The sequence below is a fragment of the Anneissia japonica genome, unplaced genomic scaffold (assembly GCF_011630105.1).
Source record: "Anneissia japonica isolate Jap-2015-1 unplaced genomic scaffold, ASM1163010v1 scaffold288091_len1417266_cov198, whole genome shotgun sequence".
Taxonomy (NCBI): domain Eukaryota; kingdom Metazoa; phylum Echinodermata; class Crinoidea; order Comatulida; family Comatulidae; genus Anneissia; species Anneissia japonica.
Genome location: NW_022684833.1, coordinates 797670 through 825470, shown reverse-complemented (window position 1 = coordinate 825470; position 27801 = coordinate 797670). Strand labels below are relative to the sequence as shown.

The 27801-nt window shown below is 34.3% G+C and overlaps 1 protein-coding gene and 1 non-coding gene across 4 annotated transcripts; both read right to left on the bottom strand.

The window, feature by feature from the left end:
• Positions 1 to 16: 16 nt before the first annotated feature.
• On the bottom strand, positions 17 to 27710 carry LOC117107766 (bromodomain-containing protein 3-like). Of its 3 annotated transcripts, none has more exons than XM_033249553.1 (22): positions 27557 to 27710; positions 24260 to 24434; positions 23434 to 23589; positions 23057 to 23203; positions 22566 to 22713; positions 21463 to 21686; positions 20912 to 21169; positions 20496 to 20597; positions 19886 to 20014; positions 19475 to 19669; positions 18257 to 18570; positions 17846 to 17985; positions 17264 to 17434; positions 16619 to 16750; positions 15711 to 15848; positions 9893 to 9957; positions 9391 to 9511; positions 7622 to 8728; positions 6990 to 7054; positions 5819 to 5953; positions 4740 to 4831; positions 17 to 4321 (listed from the first exon to the last, which is right to left on the bottom strand). In XM_033249553.1, the coding sequence occupies exons 2-22, from the start codon at positions 24275 to 24277 to the stop codon at positions 4132 to 4134; spliced, it is 4047 nt and encodes a 1348-aa protein (XP_033105444.1). In that variant the 5' UTR covers positions 24278 to 24434; positions 27557 to 27710; the 3' UTR covers positions 17 to 4131. The 3 variants fall into 3 exon arrangements, with proteins under 3 accessions (XP_033105444.1, XP_033105429.1, XP_033105436.1); XM_033249538.1 differs by lacking the exon at positions 27557 to 27710 and adding an exon at positions 27311 to 27455; XM_033249545.1 differs by lacking the exon at positions 27557 to 27710 and adding an exon at positions 27146 to 27441.
• Positions 18906 to 19045, bottom strand: LOC117108085. The gene has a single exon (XR_004445323.1). It is a non-coding gene; the product is annotated as a small nucleolar RNA SNORD10 (small nucleolar RNA).
• Positions 27711 to 27801: the final 91 nt, after the last annotated feature.

The following is a 27801-nucleotide window of genomic DNA, read 5'->3' as shown; positions in this document are numbered from 1 at the left end:
CAACAAGAAAAATTCATTCATACATGTTGAGAAGTATTTTATTGTAAATATTATAGACAACTTTCTTGAATTTCAAACTTCCATTGTTGATGTATACCATATTGCCTAAAAAAAAAAACCTTAAAGAATATTGTTGTATTTTGTAATCTGTTATGGTGGGAGCCACACCCACTTCAATGCTGGTTGGACAAAAATCACAAAACAGAAAACAATCACATGACATTTCTAAGGACCTATGCTATTTACAACAAGCAAGGTGACCTACTAACAAGAATATGGGGGTGGGGGGAAGGGTCTACAGTGGCATACACTTTTATATTTTTTTTTTTATATTTTCTTATCTTCTTTTTTTATTTGGTACGAAAATAGTTTAATACAATTCTACCAGGAAATCCAACCCCAGTATACAATGTTCTCTCATAAGGAGTTGTACTGTATAAACAAAAGAGAACTTTTCAACTACTTTACTAATATCAACTACTGTAAACAAACCTTAAAAAAAAATTCTTTTAACTATTGATATTGCTTTTAAATTTAACTTATAAAACAAAGCTTGTAACATCATTAGTCACACTGCTGCACTGCGCTAACCACAAAATAAATTTATTTTTAATTGTTATCAGTGCCTGTAATTGAAACTGAAATATTTTACTATTGAGACCTGGGTATAGAATAGTCGAAATAGAGCAAAGACAAAACAAATGGAATGGACAACTACTAAAATAATAAAGTAGTTTTATGAGATGTGGGGGTGGAGAATTGAATGCAGAAAGCGATCTGGGAAAAGAGGAAGATATGAGAAAGTACAATCACATACAGAAGAAAAGTGAGTTATAAGAAAAAATTGGTCATATCTTAAAGGGAATTAGAATTTTTGAGAGAATAATGAAATATGAATGAAATGGAGAAGGCAAAGTGCATGGAACGGGGCGATAGATGATCTGAAGGCAGCGATAGATAATCTGAAGGCAAACAAGCCTTATGTAGAACTAAAGAGAAGCACAGAAGACCTGTCTTTGGAGAAGGCATGACACTCCTAACTGTAGAAAATAAATTGCTTCAAATGATTAATAAAACCCAAATTTTAAAAAATGCATATTACGACCTGTGTATCCAAGGAATTTTGGAAAAACTACCTTTCACTTAAAAATCACAATGTTATGGTACGAAGTTACAGTATTAACTTATTGTTAGTGAATACACAGACAGCCAAAAAAAAAAAATACATTATGCTGAATTAATTTTGATCAATAATCCAATTAATACATTGCAATAAATTACTACTGATATACTTAAAGGTACAACTTAAAGAGAATTGATTACAAATTTGTATAAAGTTTGTAAACAATGGAACATTGCATTAATCAAAGCTAGACTAATCCAATCTAAAGACAAAAATGAAATGAGTGGCCAGACTCGAACCCCAAACCTTTCAATTGAAGACTGGCACTTTACAGCTTGTTCATGTTCCTTCTTTTCAACTCTTTTTTTCTCGATCTAACACTACTAGTATTACTCCAAATTTAACACAAGACTATACAACAGCTTTTAACCAAAGGCATTAACATGACAGAAAATCAGTGAGTTATAAATATGTACAAGCGGGCTATTAATACGGTAATAATTAGTATTATCACCCAACGCTTAATACACTTAAAATAAATGAGACAGAAATTTTGAGTGCAGTACAAATATGTGAAAACAATTATATAAAACAGAAACAATAATGAAACTATTAGGGGGAAGTAGAAACACACTGAAGAAGAAATTGCTATATCTGTAACATTGTGAAACTACTTTACAATGGCTCAATGATTATTAACATCCACCACTGTATATATTCTACACTACCTATGGTATTACAATAGACAAGACAATGTCAATAACTGCAAGACAATATTTCTAATAAAATGTCGCATCACCAACTATGTCGTCTAATTGTAAACACCCACAAGATATTATATTTTAATGCTTGCTATCATCTTGTTCCCATTTGATAAGACACCACTTCCAAGTTTATTTTCATTAAAAACATCTCGATTGTTAAAATAAATACATTTATTGTTTTTCCCTCTTTCTTGGATGTTTGTCTTTCCCAGTAATTTACGCTTACTTTTACACATCTTCTTTTAATGTGACAGTTGTATTTGAATCTAAGCAATGTTACTTGAATTGATTTTAATTGATAAACAAAAAGTATCTTGAAATTGTATACAAGACATTTTAGAGCCAAATAACTAAATAAAAGTTTTATTTTTATATAAAATGCTAGCATAATATGGTACTACCATGAAAACATACAAATTTACTTATTAATCTAGGAGCATTTTTCTTGTATTATACAAAATTGCAATTAATACGTAGGGATGAAATTCTGTGTACCGTCATTTAAATTTTATTATATGAAATAAACCTTTTTGTTTTTTAAATGAAGAGTATATTAGAAATTTATTTTTTTATTTTTTTTTTAGAAAGGAAATGTTATATAAATATAACAGAAATATGAATCATATTTTTAAAAAATTCCCATGGGAAATTTTTTTTAACTTTAAGAGGACTATAATTTATATGTGACAATTAAAAGACTGTACAGTATACCTCTTTGTGACATTAAATGTCTCTATTCATTCTTGTATTCTTTACACAAACATTAACAATAATAATCAATCAACTACATAATGAGAACAAGAAAAACAACAAGTCTTTTTCATTTTTTTTTTTTCGATTTTCTTTTTTTTTTACACATGTTTTTTTTATTCAGTTTTTAATTATATCTTATTTTCTTTCAGGTTACAAAAATTTGGAAAAACAAAACATTTTAGCAAAAAATGAAGTTTAAAAACATATTTAAAATTATTGTTAAAATAATGGAGAATATTGGAGAGTGTGGAGGTTAGGAATTGTGTTGGCCAGCAATCAAGGTGATGAAACTAAGTTTAATTGTATAGAAAATAAATATTGAATCATTTTTTCAGTGTTTCATGGAAATTATTAGGATGGTTTAACAGTATGTTTGAAAAAATCAGGAGGAAAATTATAAGACTGTACATTAAAATTGGCAGCGCTATCAGATACCATTGTATATTTTTATACACATTGTTAACACGAGTGGTGTACACATTAGTGCAAGACAAAATTTAGAAATATGAATATAAATAATATTAAGATTCTATCAATATTAATACATGTACAAAAATTAAATTGTATTATGTTCTATATCATCAACACACATAATTTTGCTCAATAATGAATAATTATCTTGTTCCTTTGCCTAATAAATAGTTTATACAAAATCATTATCTATTAAATGATACCTAAAATGATATGATTGTGCATATTGAATTAATTGGTTGACTTTTATGCGAATGGAACTTTAAAGATATCATTTTTGTACAGTTTTTAATAACTATTTAATTAAACACACAAGTAGAAATTAGATAACTGGATCTGAAGCAAATGAAAATAGAGTTTGACTAACTTTTATAGCTGTTGTTGATTCATCATGTGTATAGTTCCAAGCACAAAAAAATATACCTTAAAGTGGATCACCACTCAGTATGTGACTACATGGTTACATGTTTGCTAACCTCATTCCAATTATAGGGATTCATATATAGTATTACTATTTTCAAAAACAATGCCTTTTGGAACAGCAATTTCTTTAGTTTAAGCTTGTTTATTCCACATAACCCAGACTGCTATCATCTGCCTACGTGTCAGTACATGCAAATATGCGTTTATTTGGATGTTTGTACACATAAACAATTCTTCTCTCTCTCTATAAATTATATATTTAGCTCATTGTTAAATTAACTAATTTAAACAGTAAACCAATGTCTTATATAAATATAATACATAGCCATCTGAAATAACAACTGCAATTCTTTTTCTCCTCATATCAGGTTTCTTGTCAGCACCTTCACGAAAGACTTTTCTATCATACGACAATGTCATGACAGGGTCTGGGGAAGCACCCCTACTCCGAAAATTCTTCCACAGAGCATCAGTAAAACAGAGCACCTTTTCAGTAAATTCACATGTATCTTGTAGTCAATAGGATTTGCTTGGAAAGAAAGTTGAAAATTGTTTCAGCCTTGTAGTATTTAATCCGCCAATAAATATTATTTCACATCAAAACATCTGTTCAAAATCTTTCATGACTTCCATTTGCGCATTCATGTCGATGTTACCGGCCATAGCTTCACGTTTCCTCCTTTCTTGTTCTCTTAGACGTTCCCTTTCTTTTATTGATTGTTGACGCTGCATGCTATCTTGCTGTGATTTACGAGCCCTATCAAAGGCTTCCTCCTCTTCTTTTTCTCTGGGGGACAACAAAAAAAAACCATGCATTTTCCTCAACAGTTAAACAAACATATTTATAGATAATATCCTACTACTTACTACATTTAATATATATTATTCTTTTAAGCACAAATTGGTACCCCACTCCATTCCCCCACACACCATTCATTACTTAAAACATGTTTGTTAATAGATAGGGAAGTCATGTAATATAAATGTAATGAAGTTGTACATTTTAGGTATAGATAGTTAATGAACATATCAGCAATAATATTAAATTTGTTAATTTCAGACCTGACAACATAAATTACAGATTTTCTGCAAATATTAACTCAACTGTCAACTCTGTCCAGGTTACATGGGAACACATTAAACATTTTTAGTATGTATGAGATTATATTATTCAATACAAAAAAAAGTTTGTTTACATAACTCACCTTAATTTTTCCCTCTCCTGCCGAATTCGATCTCGTTCTGCTTGTTGCTTCTGTTGCTTCCGTAATTCTTCCTGATAAATAAACTGTTTTTGCTAAAAATGGAAAAGAAAATCATTTTATATTAGGAACACTTAGAATGCTTGCGCTTACTTTGAACTTAAGCACAGGAGCATCACTCTACAGTAGCGCTAATTTCAATATATGTATTGAAATTTCAAAATTTAATGGCAAAAGAGAGGGAGGGAGTGGGGGTCCACCCCTGCTCTAAGACCTTGGCAGGAAAGATAACATTTGAGCAGAACTAATGTGGAATAATTGTGCAGAAGTACACACAAGAACATAGTTTGACATGGACTGCTTCTAGTATCTTATGCTAACTTTGAGGGACATAGTCTGGTGTGGACTTTGTCTGGTACGTGTAATAGTTATGCTACTTATAAATCAGCATAGTCCAGCATTGACATCATTAAGTATGTGTTAAGCTACCTATTGAGAAACCGGCTGATGTGGATATTGTTTGGTGGAGATAATGCCTTCTTCCAAATTATTCTGCATTCATGGATTGGAGTTAATGCGTAAATATAATATTTATTTCATATTTCTGGACATTTTTGGGGGTATATGATCAATTCACATGATAGATTACATCTATAGGATGCCATAGAAACAAAAATCCAAAAATCTCAAAAAGTGGAGATAATGCCTTTTTCCAAATTACGGCAGTATGTGTTAAGCTACCTATTGAGAAACCGGCTGATGTGGATGGTGTTAAGTATTTGCTTCGCAACCTACGGAGGAATATAGCTAATAGTGTGATGGTTTTAAGTTTTTGTTACCTATTATAGTCTAGTGTCTATTACGTTACATACTAAGGGACACAGTATTTATAATGTTAAGTACTTAAAGGTTAAAGGTTATGTATTTATACTGCGAAAATACAAGTCTCTATGGGCAAAAACAAGTGAACAGATGTAATTGGAAAAATTTGTAACGCTTCTTATTGAGGAATAGTGTCCTGCGTGGACGGCAATAATATATTTGTTAAGCTATCGATAAGCTATGGCTTTTTAAAAACTTACTCTTTCTTTCTTTTCAATAGCTTGCTTCTTGAACATTTCGAAACTTGCTTTAGATGATGAGGTCTTGACTGTGTTCTTTGAATTCAAGGTTGTAGCCAGGTTAGACCAAGAGTTGACATTAGGGATGCGAACATCCTGTAAAATAAAACAATTAGCAAATGTTGATAAGCTAGAAAATGTTGCCACATATAAAAATGATGTAGACTAGAAATTGCAAGTTAAGTGCTGCGAAGTACAACTGCATATAAATGTTCTTCAAACAAAATATGCGAGTCAAGTGAAAATAATGAATAATAAAAATATAACAAATAATATGAGACACAACCCATTGTCTATATTAGAACACTTCTCATTGGGTAACAAAGTCGTAATTTTTCTTTTTTGTCAAAAAGTGTCTATAGTGGTGAATTATGGTTTAGGTTTTTTTTAATAAAGTTTCAAAAATGTCTATGTATGTGGAAAATGTAGTTGATTACCAAAGGTTACAATTTTTATTTTGAAGACTGNNGACTGCATGGTCTAGGAAGTGTACATTTTTTTATGGGGCAAGTTTCCAAGGGCGGGTTTTCTAGGGGCGAGTTGACTGCCAAAGAGTGTTGCCAAAGTGCGAGCCAGCGTGTTATTTGATCACAAGTTCGAGACATCGCAAGTGTGAACCAGCGAGCCATGACGTCACGACAATAGATACGAGACGTTACTCGAGTTGTGCGAGGTATCGGCTGAGATTTGTGGAGTACAATTCAAAACACAACTATAGGTCTGTATACATTTGAAACAATCCAGTCATTGTCTATTCCACCACGACAATGAGTATTCAGTACATTTCCACATCAGGTAGGGCAAAATTACATCTATACACGTTTCTCCTGACGTAAAATCTAGTTATTGTCTATTCCACCACAACAATAACAATTACTATCAACACTGCAGTACCTGCTGCTTACTTGGACTCAAATTCAACCCTGGCCATCAGGCGCAAGCTCTGTGGTCTAGAGGTATGATGCCAGGCTAGTGATCTAGACATCGTGGGTTCGAGTCCCACTTGAGAACAACTTGCGATTTTGTTCGGAATTGTTTTTAAAATGTACAGAGTATTTAGTACATTTCCACGTCAGGTAGGGCAAAATTACACCTATACAATCACAGCATTGTTGCTCAATGGATGCCATACCTTTTTCTGACCTGGTGTATCAAGTTTCTTCAGATTTTCAGAACTGCTACTTGTGGACAAGGTACCTACAAAAGAAAAGGTGGAGATGGTTATGTGAACTACAATTAAAAGTGACGAAGATGGTGACAAAGGCGGTTTTGGTATTATGATGTTACGATGGATGATGAAAGAGGTAATGATAAAACCTATGATGATAATAATTATCATGATTAGGACTAGAAGACAAATGTTAAATGCGATGAGGTTGTTAAAGATGGTTAATGATTGATGATAATTAATATGACAATGATGATGATACTATTAATGTGGACAATATCAGAACATATCCATTTTTATTATAACAATCAATAATCATTACTAATGAAATTTATATAGAACATAACTTAAAAACATAATCGTTTGCTTTCTACAACGCATGCCGATATTAGGCACAGATGCTGTTGACAATGGCAAAGATAAATTAAAAAGCACAATTTGAACCATACTAAAACATAATAACTCTCCCTGTAAACACTACAGGGATTTTTTATTCCGTGAATCCAACCGAGGCCCTTTAGTTTTCGGACTCCTTTGTTGGACATGTCGGAACTACTTATTGGCAAATTTCTGGAGCAACTGCTGGTTACACTTACCAGTTTTATTGTTTGTATCCTCTTGCACTTGAGGTATAGTTCTTGGCTGTGATTTTGTTACATCAACATCTCCTATTGTGAATTTTACTGGCGATGGTTCTTTGGATCTGTCCGGTACCATCCGTTGCTTTTTTTCTGGCGGAGGTGCAAGCGAGGAACCTGACATAGATCGCACCTGAGTCTTTTGAACTGCTTGTGGTTGGGTAGGAGTGACTGGTTGAGTGGCATGCGGCAGCTGCGCTTTCTGGTGGGAATTATTGTGATGTATGACAGGGCTCTCTGGTGACGACATAAGACTATCTTCCGATGAGATCTGGGCCGAGATTGGTGATTGCTGTCTGTTCCTTGGAGGCGTTGCTCTCCGCTGAGACACAGGTGGCTTACTCGTACCTGGATATTGCCGTTTATTTACTGCAGAAGGCTGCACTGGAGTTGAGGTTTGTTGGACAGGATGAGGTGGTGGCTGATGTTGGATGTGGTTAACTTTGGGTTGGTTGAGTGTTGATTGCATGGGCAAGTCTGGACGAAGCACCGGCGACACGGGTAAGACTGGTTTTGGTCCCGAGTTCTGTCTTGTCCGCATATGACTCGGTCCTGACTGTGCAAGCAGGTTACCATGTTGGGAAGTAGATACCTGTGGTTGCCTCATTGTATGCTCAGATGTATGGTGTTGTGTAACAGGTATTGGAAGTTGACTTGCAGGTAAATAATTTTGTATTGTAGGAGCCTGATATGGCAACACAGGTGGTTGTGATACAGGTGGCTGCGTTACAGGTGGCTGTAATGCAGACGGCAGTAGTGAAGGTGGATTAAGTGCAGAAGGATGTTGTGTTAAAGGCATCGCTGATTGTTGTTGCTGATGAACTAAAGTCCCTCTTTTATGAGATATTGCCAAAGAAGGATGAACTGGTTCTGGTGTTGTTACTTCAGGAGATTGTGGAATGGCCTGAGCTGAAGGGTTGACTGGAATTGGAGGACCTGCATATGGAGGTGATGATACAGATGGAATGGAGGTTCGGTTTTTAACAGGAAGAGGAGCGGCTTTGCTGGATGGTCTGCTAGGCATGGCAGGCATAGTACGATGAGACATTGGAGCTGGTTTTGGTGCTACAAAGAGATCAAAACAAAGGTTACAATTTTTGAAATTTCTTTCATCAAGAACAATTCTCCGCAGACTCATTGACAGCCATTCTCATCATTCAGATACAAGAGAAGAAGTTAATTTATAGCATAAGCACAATCTTTATAATTTGTACACACTTGGTGACTATGTTTTATGTGTTATTCAGTACTGATCATTAATTATTCTGCCTCCTATCTTTTTTCTTTGTTCATCAATCTTTTGTATATATGGTGCACATTGAGCAGGTCCTTGTTTATGATAAATGTGCATTATAAATAAATTCATAATATTATCAGTAATGTGTCAGTGTGCAGATCTGCCAGAGCAAAGCAAACCAGAATAAATAAATTACAAAAACCAAAACAAGTAAATGCACAATCAAAATTAGTGAATTAAGAAACATTAAAATTTTGGTTTTTTACTATTCCCATATTATATATGGTATGGAATTCTGCTGAAGGCTTACTTGCCAAGGGGTTTAAAGATGTTATGTGAAGGTACATGAATATTAAAAATATACTCACATATACACACACATATCCACACACCCACAAAGACCACGTGTACATGTAGCATGGAAATGGCAATGTTCCTACTAGCTACTATAATATGCTAGGAACCAAAACGGTAATCTTCTATAACTTACGTGTCTTTTCCCTTGGTGGTTGATGTGCCGCTGGTTGAGTGACAGTTTTTTCTGGTTGATTGACAGCTGTCCCTGATGTCAAATCACCTACTGAAAGAGTTGTATTCTGTTGAGTAGTCAGCTGTGGGAGCAAAGATATATATATTGAATAAAACCACTACATTTGATATAAAAAATACTCAAAATATTTAATAGTACTGTAAAGATATTTTTATGATTAAATATGGAAAGTGTAATAAGGAAAACATAGAAAATGATATTCAGTTTATTTCAAATGTACATTGTTGAATTTGTATTTTTTGTTTAATCCATTTTTGTGCCTTCATGCATAAGAAATGAAAGAAGGTTGAATGTGTTTGACCATACTACAAATGGAAATAAATGAAAAAAATAACAATAAATAAATAAAACAACAAAAAAATGATAAGAAAAATGATAAGTAAATAATATAAACAAAATTAATAAATTAAATAATTACTAGTCAATTATCTAAAAATCTAACCTGTTTTGAAGCATTTCGCCGTTTAACTGGAGTCAGCTTCTTTGATTTCTTTTTAGGTGATGGCCCTTGAAAAAAAAAAAAAAATCGATAGTGAATTTAATTTATTATCTCTACTTTACCTCATATGATTATGTGTACTTGTGATTTGAACTTCCATCAGTGATGGTTTCTGAAAATTAACAACAGTGATCTAGCAAGTGGGACAATGGTCCAAACTGTCGCTACAGCGTTGTCAGTGCAATCGTCGTACTGCATAGCAGTTGCTGACGCAATCAGGAAGGCTCCCCGATTCGACCAACCAATTAGCATCACCGAAAGCTGTCAGCGGTAGTGTGTAGCGATTGTATGAGAACCAAGCTTAATCAAAATTGTCATTATGCTTTCGTGTAACCAAAAGTTTGAATTCCATGTGTTTCCAATTTGAATGTTATGGCCGTTTGCATGGTGAATAGAATTAAGCCACAGTTCAAAAGGTCGACTAAGCCTCGGTCAACGGCCCGCAATAAAAACTCCCTTGTAAGCTTCACAGAGAGAGTTTGTACGGCTAAATTATGGTCCACAATGTGCTTTTAAATCATAATATTGGGGATTGGCAATCAAAATAACGTTAGTTGGAAAGGCAAATTATTATTCTTTAAATTTTTATCTGACCTAGTCGTGCGTAGGATGACATGGGGGTCCAGGCCTGTATGACGGTTCAGGCCTGTATGACGGAGGGAAAATGCCCCTCTCCCCTTGGCACCACCACTAAGTTTAGTTTTTTAACTAAACACATTGACCAGTGAAATGGCCGAGCAGTAAAGGCAGGGGTGCTGCAACGTACAACTATAATATTGGCTCTTGTTGGAACGGCATGCTTGCCTACGGTTCTGGTCGTTAAACAAGCTTTCTCGGATAAAAGCTATAAACTGTTGGCCCAATGTACATAATTTGGCTCATCTGCACTTTAAAGAACCCAGTACATTTCTCCAAACCAGTAGTGGGTTACCTTGGGGTACTGCCTGTCCACACCTCAAGCACTTTATAAATCTAACTAAATTACATTACATATGGACAACTTCCAATAACTATTTCTAGCTATCAACTGGAAGTTGTATAGCAATAATTACACACTATCATACGTAATGAGAGGTGGCATATCTAGTAGTCTTGAAATGGGTTTGCTGATGGGTGGGGAAGCACAAAGCTAAAGTTGGGGGGCCCCATTAATAAGTTGAGGGGTGCTTACTCGCAAAATAAGGTGATTTTTAACTACTTTCAAATGAATTTTTTTTGAGGAAGGGGGATAACTGGGGTAGCATGAGTAATTATTGGAGGAGCGTGCGGCCACCCCCCACCCACCCTAGATACGCCACTGCAGTAAAGTGTATATCAACAAATTGTTTCTATTACAAAAACATGCCTTAAGAGCAATATCGCACAATTTGTATCTGTGTCCAACTAAACCATTATTTCTGAATGTATACAAAATACTGCTCATCGTGAAAACAACAACTATTTCCAGAAACAAATATGATTTCCTAAATCTAGTAAATAGAGTTAAAACTGTGTTGTCTTCAGGTCCAAAAGTATGGAATGATCTGCCTTATCATGCCAAATGTGCATATACCATGGTACAGTAGACTCTTGAAGGTCTGTTATTGTAAATTAATGTGTATATACTTACAGTATGTACATGTACTAGTTCACCATGAAAAAAAATTCAGTACTTTCAATGCCTACCGGATTTACCTTTTATGCATTTTTCTCAATTGTTTCATTTCATTTTTCTGTTTCCATGCTGTGTGGGTGTGAGTTCTACATTTTGTTGTATACCCTCCATCTGCATCATTTATCGTATTGTATCATACATTTAAACCAGTTATTGTATCTTAAAAAAGCTCGTTTGCCAAGATAGGGGGTCCAAACTAAGGGGCCGACTAGAGACTCAGCCAGGGCCCCGGGAAAAAAAATCATTGGCAGGGTTCATGGTAGAGTTTTATGGATTATTGGTATGGCCAAAATTTTGCTTTTAGACCATAATATTAGGGATTGGCAATTAAAATTACGTTATTTGGATAGGCAAATTATTACTTTGATTCAATGATCTTGTCGTGGCATCAGACAAGGGGGGTTCAGAGCTGTCCGTCAGGGCACACTTCTCAAGTACTACAGAATTTCCGTAGTTGCTAAAGAAATTTTGCCTAATTACGGACATACGAAAATGGACAAAAGGCCTAGACCAGAGGTAGGCATAACAATCGGTTGGGATTTAACACTGAGGGCCGCACCCAAACTTTGATGTTTCCAGTGTGCTTCCAAAAACTTCATGCACTGCATTTATACCACTTCATTCTCAGTTTTTATATTACTTTTTACAGATGATCGGTGTAGAGCCGTAAAAACAAGGTGTTTTCCATCCAAAGATGTTTGGCGGGCCGCACACATAGGGTTTTTAATTCCTTTTCGCGGGCCGCAAAAAAATCTGTCCGGCCGAACTTTGCCCACCTGTGCCTTAGACTAAAAAATAAATAGGTCTAATGTCTGGAACAAATGACTTTTCCATCAGGATGTTTGGTTACATTGTCCCTCATATTTGTCAGATTACTGATAAATTATTGTGAAACTAAGAAAAAGTGGCCAGTTTTTTGAAATTCCACAACTGTTATTTTCCTGCACCCAAGACAAATTAGTTGGTGCTACATAAATTTAGTATTTACTGCACTACCGAATATTTATAGACCAGGTTACTAACCAATTTTAATAATTTGAGAAGTCTGGACAGGGGGAAAATGCCATTAAAATTCATATGGGCAGCTCATACAGCCACACAGCTGACTCAAAAAGGGCTGTAAATTATTTCCAGATAGTATTTGCCATGTTTCAAATGCTTTTGAGGTGACCTTTACACTAAGCTCCGCCCCTTGGATATTGTTGCTAAGGTCCCACAAGGCAACAGTGTTAAAACATACGCGAACACGTTTGTGAGACGTGTGGTGTGCGTGTGTATTCCTAGCGTTGTTCTCATTGGTCAGTTGTTAAGCTTTGATTGGCACTCCAGAAAATGTCTATTCATCAGGACTCTGGGATAACTTTTAATGAAGGTTAGGGAACAGGAAAATGCAAGATGAGAGGAATAGGAGCAAAGTTTGCATAGCAGAGGACGTATCTAGTTCTTCATGGACCAGTGATGGTATAAATTACCATGTTTATCATACAGTGTACAGTATTTTAATGTTGCATGAATGATTTTAAAAATTCCGAGAATATATGCGATGTCATTTTTTGACCTCATGGATTTACTCTCGTCACCTTTTGATGCATGGATGGCAAATAACTAACAGTCCACTTTTCACTATATTTTAATAGCTTCATGTTTATATATAATGCAAACAATTGATAATTGTTTCCAGTAAATAACATCCATATATATTTATACACACAATATATATTCATAATTGATGTATACTTCATTAAAAATGTTTATAAATACATCATCATACACATTATATAATAAGTGTACATACATCATATTGTTATATTTATGAATTATAAAGGTATACATAATAAAAGAAAAAAAAAACATATTCAATCTGATATTTCATTTGCCATCCAACTACCAACTCAAAAGGAAACAAGTAAAAGCATGAAGACAAAGTTAATAAGTTTGTTTTATTAAGAATCGTACGATACAGACTTTCAACCACATTCACTTCATAAACAGACACACAACATCACTCCATCACACTCAGTTTGAAATGTTTGTGTGCGCCAACCCGTGGCTGACAAAGAAAACTACAACACAGTTAAGCTGACTTTCGTTTTCCTTCTGAAGAAAGATTTCTCCAGTATTTTTATTGAATAGCAGACTGTAGTGTACCATCGTGACTACTGTATATCAACAGTCGAGACAAACTTAACACTTGGGTACATTGTATTTACAGATAAGCAAATTGGACAATAGGCCGAGCGTGCCCTTATCTCCAGCAGTGCTCAAAATTTTGTGAAATACATTTATAAAGTTACAAAAACGGATAAATAAATAAAAATTAGAAAAAAAACTAAACAATGCAAATTTATAGCAAAGGTTTAGCATGGGAATATTAACATGTCAAGATCTTTCCTTCAAATAGTTTAAAATAATAACTTTAACCACAATTTACAAAAGCTACCAAATTTCTATAGAAACTGTTCTAAAAATTGAAAAGCACCATGGAATTTACTTCCAAGACTTTTTGAACCTATCATCATACTGATAAGAAGTAATTACACTATATAACAAAATCTATGCTAAAGGTCACACATGAAGAACACGCAGGCACAATTTACTTATTTACAATGAAAAAACGCTATCTTCATCAGAATCTTAAGTCATGAATTAAAGGCGTTCATGTACCCACCCTGCCTATGAAATGTATATATTTATATATATTCAACTAAATAACATTAACCAATATGACCAATAACAAGATATCAATGATATCGAAAATGTAAAAATCACATTACAACATTTTACACAAAAAATAGTTATAAATTTCAAAACAAAAGAGTGCATGTGTTTCTCAGAACCATGAGGGCAGGCTTCAGCCCGCAAACTGTCAGCCATTATTAACAAGATTGTACCTTTCTTTTGTCAACCACTTTGGCACGCACAAACATTTTGTTTCAGACCTAGGGAGTTGACCACCACAATCAGCCTGAAATTAATCTAAACCCATTATTGAAAACACTTACTCAACTCCTTCTCACACAAAATAATCATGTTTATCAAACTATGCAAAAATTGATGGAAGTTCTTCAAAGAAATACAAAACATCATAAAGTTTTGAAGACAAGAAGTGTGAAATGAATGTAGACGGCTGGATGTCTCCCATCCTGCAGAACAAATTTTGATTTCAGTCTTCAGACAGGTATGTACAGTGGTCGAGATTTCCTGCTTAGCCGGTATGCTTGACGACGGACAAGCTTAACCCAACACGGATCTGAGCACACATGCCTCTCCCTTGGGCCTCTTCAGCGACAAGGAAAGATCACAAACATCTACCTGGGCTTGGCCCAACCTAAGCAAACAGCCTAACCAAAATATACACTTAGTTTTGTGTGATGCACACTTATGCATCATTTGAGTCTGCACACTTGAACATTATATGAATTGGAAGTGTTTGGCTATTATTCATGCTTATTATGTCAATTATAATCGTTAACAGAAATGAAAATTGAAAAAAAAAATAAATAAAAAAATAAACACTGCAATTTTCATTAGTACAAAGCTAAGCAAGTTAATTTTTTTACTGATGATAACTATAACTGAAACCCTGCATGATTAATGAGCAAATGGATGAGGAACTTTGTTTTTATGATGTCTATTTTTGTGTTATCTTCAACATTTTCCTTCCAAATTCACATTTAATCACACTTTAGAATTCATTTACATTTTTTTAAACCTACAAGTTTATGGTAATAGATTGGTGACAAAGGTTTACATCTTCAATTGATAATTGTTTTTCTTTGGTCACAAATTTCACTTATCCTGCACACCAATCATTATTGGCAAAAGGATTATTTAAAAATAAACAATATTAATAGGGTCTGCCACTGCGAGTACCAGTTTAGACAATTAGATCTAGAAATGTTTAGCTTCAAATCTTCATATTATTATTATTTTTTTTATTAAACATGGGCATATTATAATTACAGAACTGTGGTATTTTATCTTCTTAATATCATGTTTGTGCATGATTTAGTGTACACAAGGCATTTGTATGGTTTTTATGCAATACTTTTACCAATGAGCAATGAGATTTGGAGTAGTAGTAGTACTGGATAATTGATCATTCACCTGTTTCTGAATCACTACTGTCTGATGAGGATGAGCCACTGCTACTACTGCTCCCACTACCGCTATCAGATGAGCTACTACTGCTGGCACTTAGTCTCCTTGGGCCAGTAATGTTGTCGACAGCCTCTTGTGTTGCTGCTAAAATACAAAAAAAGTACAGATTATTTAAATGAGGTTGAAACTGTCGTTCTGAATAACAAGTGTTATTTGTTTTAGTTTACAGTGGCTTTTTCCAATATATTCCAAACAACAACTCCACTTCTCAGTATTAAAGTCAGGCTCCAGAGGAAAAAATTTATTGATATGTTGTACAACTGATTTTTCTAAGAAACAAAAAAGCATGTTTTAGGAAAAACTTGTGAGCGGTTAATGCGATAGATTTTTTAATATTTAAAAAATGGTGGAAAAAGGCGGAAAATTTTCCTCCGGAGGCTGCCGTTAAGCTTTGCCCGCACTTTCAAGGTTTCTGTGAAAAATATCTGAGATTTGCCAAAATACGAACAAACCACAGAAAATAATCACAAAAGAATTGTGGAAAGGTTGACACTTGCTGTAAACAGAATAGGATGTTTCCACTTAACTACATAGTATATCTTATTATGTAGCATTATACAATGAAGGCTAATGCAGTTCTGGTAAGAACCATGTGTTACATGGAAGAATTAAGTTTCTAAATGTGTATACAACAATTGTCAGTGCAGTACACATGTATGTAAATTTACTTGATAAATGAATACATAACTAAAATGTGAACAATTTTAATTATTCCATTTTACACAGAGGTCCTCAAATAGCGACACTTTATGTGCCCTTCAATCCAACCTACCAATAGTTACACTATTTAAATATTCAATCAATTTAAAAATTACCTTAGATAGTCATAACTACCTGGAAAATGAAGAACTTACCTTTCTTTGATTGTTTCTTATTTGAATAGTTTAGATCTAGCTGTCCACTAACGTCTTCTAGTCGCTTCTCAAGTTCCTTTTTCCTCTCCTTGTCTAAATCTTCTTTCGACTTTCCAGTCTTATTTTTAGAGGCTATAAAATAAAAATCAATGATATCTAAAAAATTGCATTTTCAATACATTATAATTACATTTTTAGGTATAGTAAATGTCGAAACCTGAAGTTCTGGGCTCACAGGCCACAGTGCCAGTCTCTGTTTCCTTGGCATTTGGGTCAGACTGTGCAAGGCTGCAGGGGGTTCACCACTCCTCCCACACAGCAAATCTGTTTTCCTTTCCCAGCTGGTACTCATTTATACTCCTGGGTAGAGAGACACACACACAGGTAAAATGTCTAAGGACACAAGCGAGTTGCACAGCACGTGTTTCGAACCCCTGACCTCTAGGTTGAGAATTAGAGCTACAACCGTTGCGCCAACCGCTTCCACATCTTTTTTAATTAATAACTTTATCATGTGATGTCAAGGCAGCGGCAGGTGGGATTAAAGCCAAAAAAAAAAAAATAAAAATCATTATCGGCAGGCAGCAAATTTCTACATAAAGACATGCTTATAAATGCAAGCAAAAATTAATTGCTACAGCTTACAGTAAGGTTTTCTTGGTTTTTTCCGCAAACACGACATTACATATCGTTCAAGTTGCCGCAGAGTGGAGGGCTTCAGTGTCTCAAAGTCGATCTCAATTTCATCAGGGTTGGAATCTTTTAGCGATGGTTCTCTGGATTGAATAATATGTACAACACGTCCCAGTTTATCACCTGGTGAATGAACGAATCAGATACATTAAAAATGTGCAAGCAATTAAATCAATATAGATACAGTACATTAGGCCAAACAATAAAGAAGTTTTTGGCCAAACATTTGAAAATCAGGATAAATTGGCAGCAATTTTCTATTTTTAACAATTGGACTTATGCTTCATGGTATTATGGAAAACGCTAAAAAAAAAAAATATATATATATATAATATATTACTTCTTCCAATTTACTCATTTTCAAACTGTTCCCATGGCATGAAACAGTCATCTCCACAATTAACAGTAGTGACTGTGATTAACATGGGATGGATTACTGTTACCTACATTGATTATAGACCTGCTTCATTGCCCAGAAACGGGCTAACATCCTTGCCCAATGAGGTAATTCTAGAAAACCAAGGAATATCTTACCGGGTAATTTATTTATATCTAAACTCAATTGTCTTTTCTCATCATATGACATAGGTTTTGCTGTGTCATCATCTTCGCTTTCATATCCAACAGCTGTTGACGTTGACGTACCAGCAGGGGGTTTCTTTGACTTATTTGTCCTGGAAGGAAATGACAAGGTGAAATTCATATAGGATATACAAAGTAGAACATACAACCATATGATTTTAGATCTTACAACACCGAGACAACATAAATTTTGTGTTCTCATTTTAAATCTGTAGATATGGCATAGAAGTCAACTGTATTATTGACAGTGGCGATTACAACAATGATAATAGATTAAAATCCATGCATATCTTTGTATGATATTCTATACTATACAAAAAGCTTTATAATTATGTAAAAATATAAAGAGACAACTGGGCATACTTTGTGTTTGCTTTTGGCTTTCTTGTAGATTTACTATCTTTCTTTGATTGCTTTGCCTTCTTTTCTTTTGCTTCTTTTGCTCGTTCTTCATCCCTTTTCTTTTCAAGAAGAGCCAGCTCTTCTCTATGCTTTTGCTCTTCCTTCCTCTGTTCTTCCAATTTCTGTTCCTTCTTGTTTTTATCCTTCTTTTTCTTTTTCTTATGTTCCTTTGAATCTTTATCTTTCTTTTTTTTTGGCTTGCTTCCTGAGACCGATGGTATGGATTGTCCTGGTGTGGATGTGAATGTTTGTAACTCCTCTTGAACTGCCTTAAGCTAACAACAACAAATTAAACCAAATTTAATAATTCAATTATGAACACACACACACAAAAGGTTATCTGTATCCTTCTTTGCTCAACAGAAAATTTTGTGCAATAGGACGAGTAGTGCAAAATCAAGCAAGTTTAAGTTTTGTCATAATATTAGGGAGTATTTAATTAAGGTGTCAGTAAAATTTGAAAGGCAATGTGCATAGTGAATCTATCATAATATTCTATGCCCTTTTCAAAATACCTCTATTATTTCTTAGAGCCAGAAATATTTTAATCAAAACCCATTCTTGTCCAACCAAATACCCTTTTATACGAAGTTAAATAATTCTGTATTTTGTAATCAGATCAAAGTTTTAGATCCTGCACCAAATCCAAGCAAGAATATCAAGGTTCCATCAACGGTAAAACACCGGAGATAGAAATCAAAGATAGATGCTGGAAAGGCTCAGTTGACACGCATGAGATCATCATGTTACAATTGATAAACTATTATAGAATTATATTTCATTATTTTCTGACAGTTGTTTTATGGTACATTACACACAACATGAAAGGGTATGCTAACATGACTATTTTGCCCAAACTGTACAAAAAAGCATCTAATACATACATCAGTGACTAACCATGTCACACTTGAGTTATAATTACAAAAATGTTTAATGTCACTCTTAAAAAAGGTGAACCATCCAGTTGATAGGACGAAAGCCACAAAAGGAAAACATACAAATTTAAAATCACAGAAAACACCTTATTATCTATGTATCTTATTTCAGAAAAGTATATAAACCATTATAATTACTATAAAATTTAGTAAATTTATACATTTAAAAAAAAATTGAATCTTATACTGATAAATATGATAACTATTTATAATTATCAATATATGATGTAGTCAATTTTCTTACCTGCGCTTGCAAATTTGCTAATCTCAATTCTCTTTCTGTCTCACTGTCTGCATCCGTACTACTTTCCGACGAATCACTACTACCAGTGTGACTAATTCTCTCTGTACCTGCAGTGCCTGGTGTTGATTCTTTCTCCTCAGGATCACTGTCTAGTAACTCATCTGGCATTTTTGCAAATTTTAATTCAAAAACCTCCTAAAATGTCAATAAAATAAACTACTTTAGGAAGAAATGTCTCTGTTATATATAAGTTTACCTAGCCTCACTAATGTAAGAATGTTTACTATTCATACCTCATATCTTAACACCAAAATATTGACAATTCTTTATACCAAAAATCATATAATATTTTTCATAATAAACCAATTTAAATATATTTAATTTTCTTAAAAACCTTAAAAATAAACTTGCCTGTAATTTCTTGGCCATGGCAACAACATCGTGGTCAGGAGGATTATATTTGTAACAATTTGTAAACATTACTCGTACATCACTAGCAAATGCATTAGCACTTTTGTAATCTCTTTTCTCCATTTTTGTCTAAAAGAAGCAAAAATAAAAATGTTTTTAATCTGTAATGTCATTCATGAACAACATTAGTCAACTTCTATGGCAAAGTCTGTCAATGTCTATTTGCATTCGTACATCACAGTATCGCAACAGGTTAACACTATAGACCCCCGTATTCAACCACCCCCACACCCAACTACAGACCGCCAAAGATTTTGATCTAGACCACACAACAATCCTCAAAAATATATCATTTTTGCGGCCGATTTTTAGTACTTACAGAATTTTTTCTGTTAATAGAAACACGACTACCTACTCCTATCAAAACCTAAGCCCGCCACTGTTCTGAACAGATTGTAACTGGCCACCAGCTTAAAGAAGTTGAATACCTAGACTATGTCACAACCATAGCTGGAAAGAGTAGGGATCGTTTATAAAGAGCAGCTGTACATTTACTGACATTGCTAAATAAATCTATCTGAAATATATAAGAGGTTAATATACAACTAACCTTAATTGATCCAAGATCCATAGGTTTCTTAATGATGTCATAATAATCATGTAAGCCCAATGCATCCACATCAACTGGTTTGTGAAAAGGCCATGCATATGCCTGCAGAACAGAAAATATACAATACAGTTAATTTCCAAATTACCTGCAAAATATTAGCAGTTATTTTGTTTATGCATAGAGACATTGTATTGTACATCTTATAAAATAAATTGCAAAATCACTGTTGCCTATAATTACACATAATTTGTAGATAAATTATTCATGATGCACCAAATTGACTATACAGCATCAAATGTAGTTTTAATCTGCCTGTTGTGTCACTGCAATTTTATTGCCATAGAAAAGCTACTTTTATACGTTTCCAGGTTTCCACAAGAGCGAATAATTCTATTGAATACAAAATTCCAACTTACAGCATGCTTTTTTGATGTAAGTTCTTTGAGGATATTATTGCAGTAACGTAATTGTTCAGGAAGTTTGGCTTTCTTTCCTTTTGAATGCTGAGCGGTGTCTGGTAGATCACGTTTAACAGGTTTTTTTTCCCGTACACTTTCTCTCCGTGACATTATCTTTGGTGGCTTTTCAACAATCATTAGTTCTGTGGGAGATGTTGTTCCTTCTGTAGTGGGCGTTGTTGTGTCGGCCTTCCTTTTTATACCTTTTGATTTAACCTATACAGTAGAAATACAATAGACAGTTAAATAAAGCTGAGAATGCATACTTATACTTTATTTCTGTAGAAGAATCTGAACACACATTTATATGTTAATCTTGTATTTTAATTTGTTTCCATGGCATGAAACAGTCATCTCCACAATTGATAGTAGTGACTGTGATTAACATGGGATGGATTACTGTTACCTACATTGATTATAGATCTGCTTCACTGCCCAAAATGGACTAACATCCTTGCCCAATGAGGTAATTAGAACATTAAGATGATCAAACTAATAAATTTATTTACCTTAGCCTGAGTTTGCTGTGCTGCGGAGGGTAATACTGCTCCAGCTTGCGGTTGAACTAACTGTTGTAGTGGAGCTGCAGCAAGTCCTGGTTTGTTCAAAGCAGGTTGTACTGCATCGGGCATTGCATTTGGTGTAAAATTAATTGGTTCGGCAGCATCGACTGGTGTTGTTGAAACTGGATCTTGAAGTTGTAATGGTGTATTCATTGCTGCTGTTAATTTCGCTAAAATAAATAAATAAAAGGCTTATTGATGTGTAATGCAAGATTCACCTACAAGTAAACATATATTTCTTTACCAACTACAGTTGTTGGTAAAAAATAAAGCAGGTAATAACTTCAACCATCACCCCTATGACGTAGGTTTAAACATAGTTCATAAATTCACGGGGAAAAAAGTACTATTACATTAAATTACATTACATTTTTTCAGTTATCGCGATGTAATCTCTAGGCCTCACATTCAACGTCACTGTGTAATTTATTACAGGCAGAAATGGTAACAGGGAATGCGACCTCTACAATGAGAGAGATTGGCCCGTTGACCTTGCTACAGGTCAGCAAGTATAGTTGATCATGGCTAAGCGAGTAGGCCTAGGCCAACTTGGTGGGTACTCTTTTCAATACTTTTGAATCTGTGTATGAGTTATATAAAGTTGAAGTCAAATTAAAAATGGCATTGAAAAATTGTTTGACTTAAAAAAATTAGACTTACAGATCATTAATTAATGCAAAACACAACAATTTGGGATGTAAAATAAGAGCGACTTAGAAATTAAGAGTTAAGCAAAGTCGACTTGGGCAAGTTTAACTGTAAATCAATTGACTGCTCTAGATTCAAGGAACGGTGAAATCTATAGCCCCATTGGTGATGTGGAATCCGTACCCTTATAAAGTCCCTCAGGCTGTCGGGAAGATAGTGGACTATGGCCTCAAAATCACCTCAGGGCTATAAATTTCCCCGTTCTCCTCATAAGCAGTCAATATTTGTATACCAACAAAATAAAAATCTAGCATCTAGCACTGTACTAGTAAATTGAGCATGCAACATTATCAATTACATTAATAGCAAATCTAATGCAATGTTTTGCCAGTTGTTCTCACCTCTTTGTACAGGTCCTTTTTTAGATTTTTTGCCATCCTCACCAGCACCTGGTTTAGTTGGAGGTGCAAGCTCAATTTCTTCCTGAGGCATTTGGGCCACCTTAGTTAAAAACAGTTTCTCTAATGCCTGCGCCATTAACACAACATCCTACAGGAATTAAAAATAGTCAGATACCCAATTATTACGACAATGACATTCTTTTTCTAGTTGTTTTTATTTCTAATGCAAATGCAAATTGAAAAACTGCCAAGAATAAAAATCAAATAGTACAAATGATTACACTTTTTGTTTGATTATATTTTATACTTTTAGTGACATCAATCAATCAATCACTTTATGTGAATGCCATTTCAAACTTTCCTCAGGAAAAAAAGTCTGTCATCACTCAGTGCAGTGTAGGTAAGGAAGCATCACAGGAAAGTACAATGAATGAAGATATAAGAGATAGAGCCACAACATAATACAGAACTCTGGAGCTTTCTCTACATACCTCTCCCGGTTTATTATATACATAACAGTTCGTAAACATCAGATTGAAATCCGAGATGCAGGCTTTTGCGCTGTAGTAGTAGTTTGTTTCAAGTCTCTTTTTTATTGTGCCAAGATCCATTGGATTTTTAATGATATCAAAATAATCCTGAAAAATAGGTAGAAATCATTCAGATATTCAAGATTTGATCTGAAAATTAGCCACGTAGAAAAAATATTTTAAATCTCGATGCAAGTACTTTTTTCATATCACAAATGACATTTTTACAGCACATTTCTAGTGTTGAGCATTTGGAGACCAGACTCTCTAAATGTAACCTTCCCACATTGTGTGTGTCATCACATTTCCATAAATTTAAAGCCATTATTTCAACTTACTGGAATTCCAAGTTTCTTTGGATCAACAGGTTGATGGAAAGGCCAGGCAAATTGGTGTTTCCATACGCTCTTCATGACTACATTCTTGAGATACATGAGTTGATTTGTAATCCGTCCTGTGTGCCTCTTTTGGACAGGTGACTGGGCCTTCTTTGCCTGTAGGATAACAAAATATGAAAGATAAAGGATACAAATATACCTGTGTGTGTATATATATATATAACTGAAAAATTTTAAAGTAATTTATAAGTTGATTATTAATGAAATACAAACATTACTATTTGCTCTACTGTGTATTTTTAAAATGTTATTGTAATGTGAAGTGCTATTTTAATAATTTATTATATTCAAGCTCGAATTTATAACTCACATTATTAAATTACATTTGTACAATATACAATGGCTACAATGTCTAGGGTATATGCAGTTTTATATTGTTTTTTCAAAGATATCTTACCAAGTAGTACATAAATGCTCTACTTTTGTGTTTTAGAAATTGGCAGGGAGAGGGGTGGGGAAACTATTATCATGGGGATTAAACCTATATAACCAGTATATAGTGTACATAACATTTGGTGGTGGAGGCATTTTATCAAGACAACTTCCATGGTTGGAGGCACAAACATTGTTTTTCCAGGCCCGATGGGGAACAAACTGGCAGTGGCATTTTGCAATATGAAACCAAAGATTCTTGGATAGAAAAAGGAGGGTATCACAACCACCAAGCTACACATTTTTGGATACAGAAATCTATGTAAATTAAATCAAATGATGATTTAAAATAGTGAACAAGTGTCTAAATGATATAGCCTCTTCTCAAACTTACATCTACTGCCTCCATCATTGCTGGTGCGTTAAGTGGCTTTCTAGTTTTGTTGTTTTTTGCTACCACTGCAGCGGTCGCGGCTGCTGCAGCTGCAGCTGCTGCATCAGCTTGACTAACTGCCTTGACCCCGTTCACAGGTGCATCTCCTGTCAGTGTTTTTTCGGAAGCTTGTACTCTATAGGAATAAGAATTTTTGTGAAAAATTTAACATCAAAAATATATTTCTATTCAAATTCAATTGGTGTAAAATCAACTGTTCCGACTGGATCAATAAAACATGAGAGGATTTTAGTATTTTCAAAACTAGCTTATTTTACACACCTATGATGAGGTGCATTACTGTACTCTATATAATGAAAAGTTGGTGTCTCAATAAAAATAGTAATTTAAAATTTCCTGTTTTAATGCTTTGTTTGCCATCAGTTACAAGTTATATTGGATGTGAATAAAATCATTAAAAGCAAAATAATCTTTCGATTAGGAAAATAATTTGGTCAAACAATAACAACTATTAAATCATTTATCAAATTCCACATGAAAATTGCATTACATTATAGGTTAACATAGGTGTAGTTGCAACATTAGGGCTGTTATAAAAACAGAACAAGTAGCGGCCATTCCGTGGCAAAAAAACATAACTTGAAATTTTCACATTTGGAGAAAAATAGAGTTAAAGTTTGCATGTTCGAAACTTCACAATAAATTGTCATAGCCTTTAAAAATTTTGCAGGATTGTATAACTATAGACATTGTGATTATATGTAAAATTTTAATTACAACCATTTGTTTATTGCAAAGTTATTAGCAATAATTACAGATACTGTACGTTGTTTTGCCACAGAAACATGTCATGCTCTGTATTGTTGCAAGTGCGACATATTTTTGGAATTTATCACGTTTATGGCAATCATATGCATTTACCTAGCCTGTTCATACATTGCTGTTTAAGATTATTGATATAAAAACACCAATAACCATTTGATTTTGCCTTGCGAAACTTCATCGGCTCTAGACCTTTTTTGAATAGCATTCCGTGGCAAAACAACGTATCTTCATCGAGGATACATTGTTTTGCCATGTAATCTTTTAGTTACATTGTTCTGCCACAGAAATCACTGGATTTTAAGTTTTGTGCTTAAAGATAGGTGATGCTATCTCCGAAACGACTCATTATTGAGACCTGAAAGTTTTACAGGTAATTCAGACGTGTTTAATATACTCCCAAATGATACTGTATTACCTCAAAATCGACAAAAATGTCAGTTATGTTGTTTTGGCTCGGAAAGGCCGTTAGGACATAATTAACATAAATACTAAAAAATAGTTATAATAATCAATAACTCTACTTTTATTCCTCTTCCCACCCATTCCATCACGACTGCAAAGATGGCCAAGGTTTAGGCACACCGAACCTAAACGGACATCTACTGATAGTTCATTAATTTTAAATGAAATTCCTGGCCTGTGTTTTTCCCCAAACATTGACAGATAATGTCAATTTAAAAATTATTATCAGGGATGTCGTTATAGTGGGCAGGGCCACCCAGCCTTGAATTGTTAAACCCATTTTAAAGCTAATTTCATGGCCCTCCACCCCCCTTTATTAACCACCTTGTACTTGACCATCCTTACAATCCACTCTTTTTATTTAGAGTTTACCACCGGCCACCCAGTTTTCTACAGCTACTGTATCAGGATTATTATTAAAATCAAATTACCAATTTATTACAATTATTGATTAAAACAGCATATCCAACCGCTAGTTTAAGTCACAACTAGTTTAACGACGATGTATCCAGTCTCAAATCAAGTTTTGCAAAAATACAACATATTTTCCCACAAACAATAAACAACAGAAATATCCAGGAAACCAGCATCAATCAGCACATATACTACAGTATATGGAGGCTAAGAATAGCGTTACTGCTTTACAGAATCGCCGAGACAAAACAAGCATTGAGCAGAACTTAAGTCTGTCCTGCGGTAACCCCACACCCACGGACCACCTACAGTAGACACGCCACTGATTCCAATTACCGTCGTAGTTTTAGTAACTAGCCAAGTGTTGGATTATCCAATTTAGAATTTTCACTACCAAAAATAAAATATTTTTATAAAGATTGATTTTCACAGCTTGGCACCTGCAACCAAATAAACAACACTAAGTTAATATTAATATGTTTCAGTATTCTGTTCACATTAATGGCCAAAGGGAAGTCAAAGTTTAACAGATACCACCATCCTCAAAAATGGCATTATTAGAAAACTATACTACAACATGACCAGACAGTTTAACCATCACTCAACACTGAACATGCTTACATATTACAGGAATACCAAAATTACAAATTAATTTTACCATCCTTAAATTCAACCAATTTCAAATCAAGCCAAACACTTTTTGGGTTTGGATAATTATTAGGTTATTTGCGGCGAAGTATAAATGAGCAATAATAAATATTGTTGTCATTGATTATTGCCAAACAAATTAGCCAAATCCTCCACCACTCTAAAATTATCACAAAAACACAAAATTAAATCATGAATGAATATTATTTTGTATAGGCCTATGCCAAGTAACATTATTTGGATAGTATAACCTAAAATCGACAAGGTACATTAACAAAGAGGATAGCTGGTATGAGGGTACACTATCGAGGCTAGCGATTCACAAGCAACAATCACACACGGGCAAACCCACATGTCCACACACAGACCGCTTGTATCGATCGCTAACACCTAGCCATTGGGTGGCCTAGTTATGCTACCTAAAATAACAAAATTTAAACTTCGAATTACAGGCCTACTCTACCTATACGTACTACAAATTATATACCAAAATAGTCTACAACTACTAAAGACGTCAACTTTATAAGAATTTCTTACATATAATGGGTACTTTTCAGGAAACAGGTGAATTTTAAGACAGCGTTCTTCCAGGCAAAATGGACAAACAATGGAACTGTCGTCCGACTGCTCTTCCCGCCCTCTGATTTTATCTAGTTTATCGATTCTAAACTAAATCATACAAGTAAAATTTTCGTTTAATACCCTTCAACAGTGTTCTTAACTGGCTGCTGATAGCCTTGCATCGACGGATGGCTCTTAGTGTCCATTCCAAATTTCGGATTTCATATACACCCTTGAGCTTCCGATCAACGGCAATGGCGGACCAGCAGTACAAGAAATCTTTTATTTCAGTAATACAATATTGTGATTGGTTGAGGGCGGTCACATGGTATAGGTTTTGCGAGTTCTTGCTGTAAAATTCTACCATTATTCGTAATATTGACTTACATTTTTAGGCTAGAGTATGATCATAAGTTAACGTGTATCTTTGTGATTCTATATGGTGCATTTTGGTGACAGCAAAGTGTTCAACTAAAAGGTACCACAAACGAAATTACTGTGGCGTCACACCTAGCACGACACAGCAAATGATGAAATTCTCAACGTCAGCAATTGCTTCCTCTGCCTCTGATTGGTCAATCAATGTCAGCTGACAAAGTACAAAGAGTAAAGACCATAATTACCATGGAGAA